At 35.4% G+C, this 12,234-nt stretch overlaps 1 protein-coding gene across 2 annotated transcripts in view; it reads left to right on the forward strand.

Annotated features, from left to right (window-relative positions):
• The window catches only part of ERBB4 (erb-b2 receptor tyrosine kinase 4), a gene marked incomplete at both ends in the record, with an annotated part of 1,148,799 nt that overhangs the window by 610,724 nt on the left and 525,841 nt on the right, over positions 1–12,234 (forward strand). For both annotated transcript variants that reach the window (XM_082631569.1, XM_082631570.1), the window contains one exon: positions 4,134–4,320. In XM_082631569.1, coding sequence (XP_082487695.1) covers positions 4,134–4,320 — 187 coding nt within the window. The remainder of the gene's footprint in view (positions 1–4,133; positions 4,321–12,234) is intronic.

The raw sequence follows: 12,234 nt of genomic DNA on the forward strand, positions 1-12,234 counted from the left end.
TTCTATGTGAAAACAAAGATGCTTTTAGTTATATTTTACTTTCTCATGTAGCTAAGGGCACTTGGAGCATCCTTTTCTAAAATTAGTTGATTTTTCTCTATATTTTCACCGTTGTTCTTGGCTTATATCCATAACACTTTTTATACTAAAGCCTTCAATATTTGCAGGTTATTTGTAGCCTCTGCTAATGTGTGGTCTAAAAGCCATGCCAAATGGTGCATCTTTATCAATTAATAGCTAAAAAGAATTTATCCCTCTAATAAACACTGCAGAATTGCCTACTGACATTGTGTCTTTGCTCATAAAGCTCTTCATTTTCCTGAATGTGCTTCACCTGTGTTTCCTCTGATAATCCCATCAATGTGACCTTCTATCCTAAGATAAGCCAATAGATTTTTACAGTTTTTGTTAAAAAGATCCACTTCTTAGGTGAAGTTAGAGCTAATGGTGAGTCTGTTAGGAAGAATGATGGATATTATAATATGTTTTAGACAAAGGATTGATAATATATCCTCTGCCCCAACATTTATTATAATGCTATTATTGTAACCTAGAGCAGCTGATAATAATTATATACAAGCCAAAAAATAAATTGTTTTTATAATGAATGAAATAATTTTACTTTTTAGACCAAATGATATTAGAAAGTGTTTATGATCTCTCTTTTAAGAACTCAAAGGGATAACAGCACAATCATTGAAACAGTGGTTGAAGGAGAACTTGTACAGCTCTAGGGCTCCACTATTCCAGGCAAGTGTGATTTTAAAGCAAATTGTAGTATGCAAACAATGCATGCCACTACTGATCTTTAACCCCTCTTCCCATTCCCCAGAGCATTCATCTCTTCAATCCAAAATGCTCAGTGTCCCAGAAATTCCCGTTGTGACATAGAGTTCCCAATTTGATGACAGACATGAGTAGTTTCATGTGTCCCTTGCCTTTTTGTTGCCACCTTTGCTCTATTAGCATTCTACTCATCACGATGATGAGTGGTAGCATGTTTATCCTTAAGAATTGTGGACCTGGGGACATCCCTGGTGGCTCAGCAGTTAAGAATCCACCTGCCAATGCAGGGGACATGGGTTCGAGCCCTGGTCTGGCAAGATCCCACATGCCACGGAACGGCTAAGCCCATGCACCACAACTACTGGGCCTGCGCCCTAGAGCCCGTGAGCCAAAACTACTGAAGCCCGCGCACCTAGAGCCCATGCTCTGCAACAAGAGAAGCCACCGCAACGAGAAGCCCATGCACTACAATGAAGAGTAGCCCCTGCTCGCCACAACTAGAGAAAGCCCGCGTGCAGCTATAAAATTAATTAATTAATTAAAAAAAAGAATTATGGACCTGGGACAATATACATGGAGGCTTAAATATTGTGGGGCTTATTGTTTATTATAAATCAAGCAAATGTTAGTCAATAAAATAAGTTATATCCTCCCATTTTGATGGATATATCTTTATAACAACCTGGAAAGCCAAGTGAAATGTTAGAATTTTTGGACTCCTCAGGGATATGGTGGCATAGAGAGAGATGGCCTCCAGCTTCCAGCCCCTCTTCACCTAGTTCTATCCAGTTTTATGAGAGGTCTTGCACACAAGTGACTGGACACTCTAGTCCACACATCCAGGATCCATACACTCTCCCCTTAAACATCTGCACCTGGACCACCCATCTTTCTTAACTGTATGCAAATTGGTGGCACAGTCTGTAGTCTGGGGGACAGAACAGAACTGGGAAAGATGATATTACAGGCCCTGTACTCGGGGTGTGGAGTGGCTTTTGAGGAATGGAATTCTGGGTTCACAGGGGTTTGGAGCATGATCTTTCTAGAAGAGGGCATTGTAGGATGCGAGTGGGTACTCCTCTGGACTCTGTAGACTACCTAGTGGTGAAGGTATGGCCAGAGAAGAGCCAGAATGTTCAGCAAACATTTGTTGGTTTCTTACTAAGTACTAGCACTGTTCTGGCCCCCTGGGAAACATGAGTGAACAAATTAAAATGTTTGCCCTTATAGTGCTTATATTCTGGGAAATAGAGAAAAAGACTATAAATACTAAATGTAGTAAATATATAAACTATGTAGTATGTTAGAGTGTGAAAAGTACTGTAGAAACAATAAAAATTAGAGCAATGAAAGATGGGAGGGTTGCCATGTTAAATAGATCAGTCAGGCTTGGCCTCAACTGAGAAGGTAGATTTGAGCAAAAACTTGAAGACAGTGAGGAAATCAGCCAAGAAGATAACAAGAGGGAGAGAAGCTCAGGCCCTTAAAAGTACAGTGAGCACCTCGAGGTAGGACCATGCTCAGCATGTTGAAAGAACAACAAAGAGACCAGCAAATCTGGAAAGAGTGAGCAAGGTGTAGATTAAAAAGAGAAGTCAGAAAAAGAATGATGACCAGATCATACAGTGTAGCACCGTCCAGTAGAAATACAATGAGAGCCATAAAAATGTAATTTAAAATTTTCATGTAGCCGCAAAAAAGGTACAGAGAAACAGGTAAAAATCAACTTTAATAATGCATCTAGTAAAAATCAGTTTATCTAAAATGTTTTCATTTCAACATGCAATCTTTGAAATCCAGAGTGTATTTTACACTGACAACACATCTCAGTTCATACTAGCTACATTTCAGTTGTTCAATAGCCACATATGGTTAGTGGTTGCTCTACTGGAAAACACAGATATACGTTTTGACTCATCATTGAAAGAACTTTGACTATTACTCTGAGTGATTTGGGAGACATTTTAGTTTTAAGAATTGAAGTGTCATGATTTGATCTATCTTTTAAAAACATCAGTGTTAGCCTTAACTGAGAATACACCAAAAGGGATCAAGAGTAGAAACAGGGAGACCCGTTACAGTAATCTTGATGAAGAATGATGGTGGCTCAGATGATACCAGTGGATGCCCTAAGTGGTTGAATTGCTAATCCTTTTAAAGATAGCACAAATAGGATGAATTGCATTTGGTGTGGGAAAGGGAAGTCAAGAATGATCCCAAGACTTTGGCCTGAATAACAGAAAGGATGGATTGACATCAACTAAGATTACCAAGACTGTTGGGAGGATGGGGAAGGAAGATAGATGTTCAGTCTTGGGAAGGTGTATCTGAGTAGCCTATGAGGCATCCAAGTGAAGATGCAGAGTAGGCTTGGTTATGAGTCTGGAGTTTAGGAGAGAGTTTGGGTATAAAAGTTTGGAGATCATCAACCTTAAAATTGGTTAAGACAAGGGGGGAAGAGTAGATAGAAGAGAGGACCAACGTCTGAGCATTGGAACATCTGAAATTAAGAGATCTAAAATAACATGAAATTGAAATTAAATAATATCAAATATTTGAGCACTTTTGAATTATGTTTAATTAAAAAATAAGATGTATATCCATTACTGTCATTATTTGCATTTTACTAAAATCTATAGCTTTAGATGAAGCCTAAAGCCTTTTTTGTGACTTTTTTGCTTTAAAATGTCTCACAAACCTTTAAATAATTAAATTATAGACAACTACATTTAAACAACAAACAGTCAAAATAAAATTTGTGGCTGTAATCAAATTAGAAACCGTTATCAGTATCTAATGCATATTTTTATATATAAATATATGCATATATTCGCCGGAGATGTATAAGGCAATTGTTCTTTGATAACTATAGATTTAAACACGAATATAGCAGCTTGAAATCTGTCCCACAGTCTACAGTCTACAAACTAATGCATCTTTGTTTTATTTGTGATAAGCTTACCAATTTGTTTTTTTTTAATATAAGGTTTGATGGATGGTTATGTGTTCTTACCTCATTTTAGTCTGTCGGAGAATGAAATCTTTATTCCTTTCATTATATTCAGATCTCAGATATGAGGAATGCTTTATACAATAAAATTCATTATTATTACTACAAACATGTTCATGACTTTTAAAAATATACAACTAATTCTTCAAATGAGATTCTAACCCTTGTGATCTTGTATGTCAAGGCAATTATTTATAGTATAATGTGGAAATTAGTGTATTCAATTAAAAGCTGAAAATTGGAATTAAATAACTCATTTTTATCTAAATGACTACATAAACATACTGACAAACAGTTTTTAATTATTTAACACAGGCAATTGTTTGTGTCTTTTCAGTCTATAAGAGAAGTCACAGGCTACGTGTTGGTGGCTCTTAATCAGTTTCGCTATCTGCCTCTGGATAATTTACGCATTATTCGTGGGACAAAACTTTATGAAGATCGATATGCCTTGGCAATATTTTTAAACTACAGAAAAGATGGAAACTTTGGACTTCAAGAACTTGGATTGAAGAACCTGACTGGTAAGGAAAATATATAAAATAGCAAATGTACTCTTATTATCAATATAATAGACACACACATATGGGTGTATGGTTTCTCCAGTGTGTATTACATTGAGGGACATTATAAAGCATTGAAATATATACTATTTATTCATTTTATGAGAACCGATGCCTTGCGATTCCCTTGTTTTATGTACAGATATTGTAAATGCAGTCTGACTGTATCTCTGCTGAACAGAAGTACGCTGGAAGGAAATGCTCAGTGACTGAAAACTGAGATATGAAGCAGGTTTAAGAATGCTATGTTTGGTGGTCTTAGGTGAACAGTGGACCATATCATCAAATCTCTGCAATAATACCCTAACTTTCACTTTCGTTACAGCTCAGTAAATACACAAACCATTATATCTAGTTCCACTAATCTAGCTTTTTGTATAATCCCTTATTTTCGAAAAACATATCTAATGTATTAATCCAGTTTTGATTTCTTTTATTGAGTAACTCACTAAATGCCATTAGTAATTTTTTCTCATAATGCTTTAATATCATCAGTGATTTTTTTCCCCTTAAGATTGGAAATAGGTAACTGCTAACAACTTAAATTATCATCTTGCTACAAAAAAACACTTTGAGGGAATTTGTTTTGTAAGCTGGTCCTTGCAATCCCATTGATATCTTTTCAATTCATATAGTTCAGAGTTTTGGTACAGGGATTCTATTTGTGAATTTTGCCATATGTACCTGTAACCAAAATGCACGAATTAGTAATTATATCACAGTGGGAGAAAGGAGTTTGAACTATTAATTTAATGTAAATTAATATGATCTATATATTTTGCATCAAAATCTCTATTGGCTTTGTGTGTGTTTGAGTCCACACAGTGGTGATGTTTCTTGTTATTGGAATCTGAAATATTTTAGAAGTATTGCCTTAAAATATTAAGAAACAGATAAGATTAATATTGTCAGGTTATTAAAATTATATGCTTCTTTTATTTACAGTGGACATAAAATATATAATTTTAAGTTAGAAGTAGCTTCATAGTTATCCAGACATGAGCTAAAATTGGGATATTTTGGATGAAGAAAGGAGTGTTGATTATGTTATTTATTTTGAACATGATTGCTATAGAATTGATGACATAATGGTAAATGAAAATTGCTCAGAATTTATAGATTCTTTCATCAACATTTTTACCTTTTTTTTCTTTCAAAGATAGTCTTCTTACTGAAGAGCAGGATATTTGACTAAATTACTACTTGCATGGAAATAATGATAGGAGGAAGATTTTTGGAAATGGAACAGATAGAGAAAAATTGAATGATTGAAATTAGGAATCTAAAAATAACATGATCTAGTTAAAACTTGCCTAGGAAGCAATGTGTTTTCTTCATGATTTTCCTCTGATTATATTAAAGAAAAATTGAATAAATTTATCTTCAAATTTTTATGATACTTAAATTATGTTATTCCAAAATATGTGCTATTTGAAGAATTTTTTCACACAAAAAATTAGTCTTTAAAGAGTTCTCTTATTTATTTCCACATTTAACATCAATACTATTAAAAATTAAAAAGGAGTTATTTTGTCAAACTATGCCACATTTAAACATACCTTGTCTATTGAGTGAGCTTACACCACGTCTTACTTATGATTGTGACAGTTGTTTGACTTGTTTCATATCAAAATATAACACTTATTTTAAAAATATCATTATTCCCTAAGCTGCCAAAAAGCCTTATATTTTCCTGTGCAGCAGTAGAGATGGGTAATTAATAAATGAAAAAAAGAATGATTTGAGTATTTAGAAAATATATGTATTTGTTCAAGAGTTATTATTAATTCATTTTTGAATATGAATTAATGTAAAGTACAGTAAAATAACTGGTGGAAAATTTAGACAATTTGGGAAATTTCCAGATATTTTAATATATTTATTACATGGTTGACAATTACATGCCAACATTATTCCTTGAGATAATCTAGAATCATTGATCGTATTTTAGGTAATAAGATCAAGAGTGTAACTCCAATTTTGAAAATCAGAAGTTATACAGTAAGTACGACTGTGTTTGTGTGTAAGAATGTACAAGGAAGGACAGGAGATATATAACTGTTCAGCTCTTCATCAAAGAGGAATTGGGGATAAAATTTGCTCTACAGTAATATTTTAAAGAGTTCAGTGTTCTAGGTAACCTGATTAATATAGCAAGCAAGCATTGGAGTTCACTTTAGGTGAGATTGTTTTCGTGTTTTGAAAAGATTTTTGTTTTATTTTGTTTGTTGATGGGCTATGCAAAGAAAATTGGTAAACTTCTTTTTTCTTTTTAAATTTAATGTTATTGAAATATTAAGAGTAGGGCTACCAGGGCTAGCCTTAAGTTTAGATTTACCTTGTAGAATATGAGGGGAAATAGAAAACCTGCTGAGTAGTCACATATCTCACTGCCTAACTACAGTAGTGAATTAAATTTTTAACTCAGTTCTTTCTTTCTTTCTTTCTTTCTTTCTTTCTTTCTTTCTTTCTTTCTTTCATGTTTGGCTGTATTTGGGTCTTGTTTCTGTGCGAGGGCTTTCTCTAGTTGCAGCAAGTGGGGGCCACTCTTCATCGCGGTGCGTGGGCCTCTCACTATCGCGGCCTCTCTTGTTGTGGAGCACAAGCTCCAGACACGCAGGCTCAGTAGCGGTGGCTCACGGGCCTAGTTGCTCCGCGGCATGTGGAATCTTCCCAGACCAGGGCTCGAACCCGTGTCCCCTGCATTGGCAGGCAGATTCTCAACCCCTGTGCCACTAGGGAAACCCTTTAACTCAGTTCTGAAGGGGGCAGCAGCATCAGCATCACCTGGGCACTTGTTCTAGATATGCAGATTCTTGGGCTTCACCTGAGCACTAATGGATGAGAAATTCTGGGGATGCAACCCACCAAGTTTAAGGATCTCTCCAATGATTCTGATGACTATTAAAGTTTGAGAAACAATGTTCTAATTAATTAAAGATACCAAGAAATGGTAGCAAAATATCTAGTTAATCTCTTCACACTTACTCGATCCAAATAATTTTCATTCATTTATTATCTCCTGGAAGGAAGAGAAGGAATGTACAGAGAGCAGATAAGTTTTTGATTGAATGACAAGAAATATACTTTCGACTGGTGTGAGAATGAAAATAATACACTAGCAGCCTGGATGGAAATGTGGGTATAAAAGAGTTTGGAAATAAAAAAGATGCCAGGCATAAAATTTCTTCCGTGTTACCATTTTGTCTAACACCAACTTTATGTAATGGTAAACCATTACAAGGATGAAAATAATTTATTGAGAATTTTCCTTTTAAGCAAAATTTTCCTTTTGAGAACTTTCAGCAATATAAATAACAAATACTAGTGTTGTAAAAAATAATTTTGAGATTGAGATTTTAAAGCTTTTTGATGTATCCATATTGTGTTTCTCCTGAAATCTTTTTTTGCTGTGTTGACTTTAGACTAGTATGCCTTTATAATAGTTATGTATGCCTCCTGTAAACTCTATCTTTGTGTAAAAGGGATGTTTGGTTAACATGAAGACTGTCATATATAACAGTTAACAGTTGGTTACCACTTACACATATATAAATTAACTCACCACTTTACCCATTCTAAGTTAACTTGATGCTCACCAAAAGCTATTCCTTGGACTATGAACATTACTACAGATCTCACTTAGATACTTTTATTTTGGGTGTGACCAAAGACAAGAAACATACTTAAACGTACGTATTTTCCAGAAAGACTTGTCTTACTGCTGCCACTCACATTTCCCTGGCTCATTATGGGTGAGGTGGGGCAGAGTGGAGAAGAGGCAGGTCCCTAGACTAAGGATATGCCACACAATCCAAAAGGAAATAAGGAACTTGTCATGGCAAGCTCTAGGTGCCCTGTTAACACTGGGTCATCCTTTTCTGGTCAAGAGAGAGAACATACTTCCATCAGTGTGTCTCTTCAGGCATATAATCACCTCGAGGCCACTGGGAATGACACTGCTGCATCAGAGGACAGAGCTGGACAGAATTCATTATTACTTCCTCTTTTAAGGTCACTTGCACGTGGCTGTTGTTCTTATTAATCATTCCCAGTGATGATGTTCTGATAATTTTTTTATCAGCTCCTCCTTAGCCAGATACTCCTTTTTGAAATTCAAACCAACATTTAATATAATATAATTAGAACCTTAAGTTGATGAGCTCCTACTTGTTTAGTCACCTTTCTGGCTAAAATATAAAGGTTATATCATTATATGGGACATAAAAAACACTATTATTTTTCCCTTTTATAATTTATAAAATTACCTCATCTGTTAGTAATGGTGGACAGTATTATACAATTTCATCGATATATTATATTGTAGATATGAAGGAATCTTTGAGAAGTATCTGTGTATTATATATATTCTAGTATACATATCCTATTTATAATGATGATAAGCCAGGTACAAATATTTTTATTATTTATTTATTTATTTATTTATTTATTTATTTATTTATGGCTGTGTTGGGTCTTCGTTGCTGCACGCGGGCTTTCTCTAGTTGCAGCGAGTGGGGGCTACTCTTCATTGCAGTGCGCGTTTCTCACTGCAGTGGCTTCTCTTGTTGCGGAGCCAGGCTCTAGGCGTGCGGGCTTCAGTAGTTGCAGCATGCAGGCTCAGTAGTTGTGGCGCACAGGCTTAGTTGCTCTGCGCCATGTGGGATCTTCCCGGACCAGGGATGGAACCCGTGTCCCCTGACGTTGGCAGGTGGATCTTAACCACTGCACCACCAGGGAAGTCCGGTACCAATTTACTACAGGAATATGTTCATTTTTCTTAACAAATTTCACATTGAAGAATATTTGAATTTTCACCTTATGAATTATGAGAATATATCTTTTGAATGGGTGAAATTTAGGATGATACAAATACACAGTTTATATTTTCCAAGTGTTAGCCAAATGTGCTACATATTTTTAGACCTACAGCTTCATATATTAATGCCTTTAATATATTATGGCTATTTTAATTGTTTGGTTAACTGTGTCACATCAGTTAGATTCTTATTTGAGATGTGGACAAAAAAAAAGTAACCAAAATATAAAATGCTTAAGTTATTTTGAGAGCCCACAATAATAAGAGTGTATTAAATTTACTGAATTCTGACAGACTCAAAGTTAAATGCTTAGTCTAGGAGATACAACATCTGAACTGATGTAACACTTGAACAGTGTCACATCTCAGCATTACATCTGAATGTCTGCCTTCAAGTATGCAAAGGCTATTAAGTAAAATAGTTCACCAAAGTAATGCAGCACTTTTTAATGTTTAAAGTTCTTAACCCCCTTTGGCATTATTTGTAATGGTCAAATAAATAATCTAATTTTGAAATAGACAGGCCACCTGTAACTGACTCAGTGTATATCAAAGAACATGGATGTGGAATCAGAAAAATCTCTGTTTAAATGTCGTATCATCACATAAGTGTCCACGTCTCACTGAGATTTAGATTCTACATTGTTAAAACCGAGAGAAAAATTCCACCTCACAGTGTTAGTTATAGGCACTAACAAAATAAAGCAGGGAACTTGTCAACCACAGTACCTTTCACACAGAGGATGCTTAGGAAATCTTAGTTCTCTTATTGTTTTGTTTTTAGCTTTCCTTTGTGTCAATACACTGACAAAACAATTGTACCTGTTTCTGCATATTCAAATAGGTTCCTGTTGCTTCATTGGGGCTCTGACAAGTGATTTGTTTAGACAAAAAGATGCTCCAAATTTCATCATTTCTTCTGATACCACTTTGAAATTACTTTAAGTATAAGCTCTCTTCCTCGGTGGTGAGAAGCCTGAGGCTTTTCTCTGTCTACTTGCAGTATGAGTGCTGCCTTCAGTACTTCACAGCTCTTCTCTCTAGTCTTTCAGTGTCTCACCCCAAGCACCTGTTGCCCTAGCCCTTCATTTCAAATTCCCAGCATCATGTTTCACCCTTCATTGGCTCTGACATTTGTCTTGACCAAGACAAGAGACATATTCATTCTAAGTTCTTTTACTGACACTAGAGTCTCTAAGCATTCTTCAGCAGCTCTGTGAAAGGTCTTAGTAATGTATGAGTGGCTTCAACCAGCCTAGTTCACGGACTGCTGTTAAATACGATGTTTGACAAAAGTACTACCAATATTTACATAAGAAGAAGCACTCAGCATATTGTGATATCTGCAGGAAAAAAAATGATTCCAAGAATACTCCTAGCTTAAGGTAAATTACTTGGAAAATGATTTGATCAAAACTAACCTATAGTGAGAATGCTGTGAGTCAGATGAAATCAGTGAAGAGTGGTGCATTCTTATGAAGGTGTCAATTTTTAAATCAGGTCCGCAATTTCTAAAATTGATACTCTAATCAGTATTTTTTAAAGAAGAATTTTTTCTTGTTATATCAAACAGTGTGTATTAACTAGAAAAGGAAAATGATAATATGTTTATATGTATAAGTAAAACAGAAATATAATTGAAAGAAAATTTTATAAATATGGGATAAGATAGTGTGACCATTTCAGCAAATTTCTAGGACTCATTCTCAGCTTTAGAGTACTGATGAGTGAATTTATGAAATTGAATGAAGGTAAAATGGGAATATCTCCTTCTGCTATATGACTGATCAGAGGGGAGATTGTTACTGGAGAAATGAGACATGGAAAGAGGGATTTTCAGGGAACAGAACCATTTTTTTCTCCACTAGTCATCAAGTTTTCAACCACTAGTACTAAGAAAATCTACTCAGCCCATAAAAAGCACCCCCCTTGATTTATATCCCATTCAGTGTTCCTGAAAATGTCCCATTCTGTGAGCTACATTCTTTTTCATCCCTATAGCATCCTTAGGAAAAATTTGGGGAAAAACTAGCATTATGGGAGTCTCTCAGAAAAAGTCCCTGCTTGAGACTTTAAACTTCTGTCATTATTCTTTCTTGTCTCTAAGATACACCAAGATCTGTATGTTCCCCTCCCTAAGAGAAAGCATATATATTCTAAGAAAGCATATAAGGTCAACAAATTCCCTTATTAAAGCTCATTTGTTGAGAAACCATGCTTGTTTGCTTATGACATTTAGAGATGGAGGAAAGTCTTTGCTCCTCAGAGTCTTAAATGTAGTAAGTGAAATTGATTTGTTATCACCATAAGTCCATGATTTCACTCTGAGAAAAAAAAAAGCAAAGATGTCAGAATAGCTACCTCATCTTTACCCCAGGACATTAGCTTTGCCAGGTGTGCAGATACTCAACTGAATAGAGTTGGCAAATTCTCTGCATCACTCCCAGTCTCCAAACAACATTGCGGGCAGAAGCATTGCTTCATGGCACATCAGAACTCGAGAAGCAGTGTAAGTGATATTTGGGGATAGCCTGCAACTGTATTTGAGTGGGAATAAAGAACGTGTGGAGTCTTTCACAAGTTTATTTAGAGGATACAGCCCCAAGCTTGGCAGACCCCAAAACTCTCAGCCAGAGATAAGAAATGAGGCTACATGTTGTTCTCTTCCCATGTTTACCAAAGGCATGATACTGATAATTTCCCATGTTTTCATGGAGTTTCAACTTTACAAAATGCTTTCAAAATGCTTTTCTTTGTTTCGCACACAGCTGGAAAGTATCTTTATTGTAATTTTACATCTAGGAAATGAGGCTTAAAGTGTTGTGGCTAATAAGGGCACCTTATTCTAGAATCTAGACCTATTTTTCATCTCTTCATATTGTGCCATTGCTAAGAAATATTTAGGACAATTTCTCTAGGTGAGGCCATAGTCAGCGAAATATTAAAATGGCTGTAAACACAAACAATCCAAACTTTAAACAGCAGACATGAAGGTTGTGTTTTAGAAAGAACTTCCTGATTTTAATTGTTATATAATACTTGGATACATCATGAAT

Source organism: Mesoplodon mirus, assembly GCF_964341445.2.
Source record: "Mesoplodon mirus genome assembly, chromosome: 8".
Classification (NCBI taxonomy): domain Eukaryota; kingdom Metazoa; phylum Chordata; class Mammalia; order Artiodactyla; family Ziphiidae; genus Mesoplodon; species Mesoplodon mirus.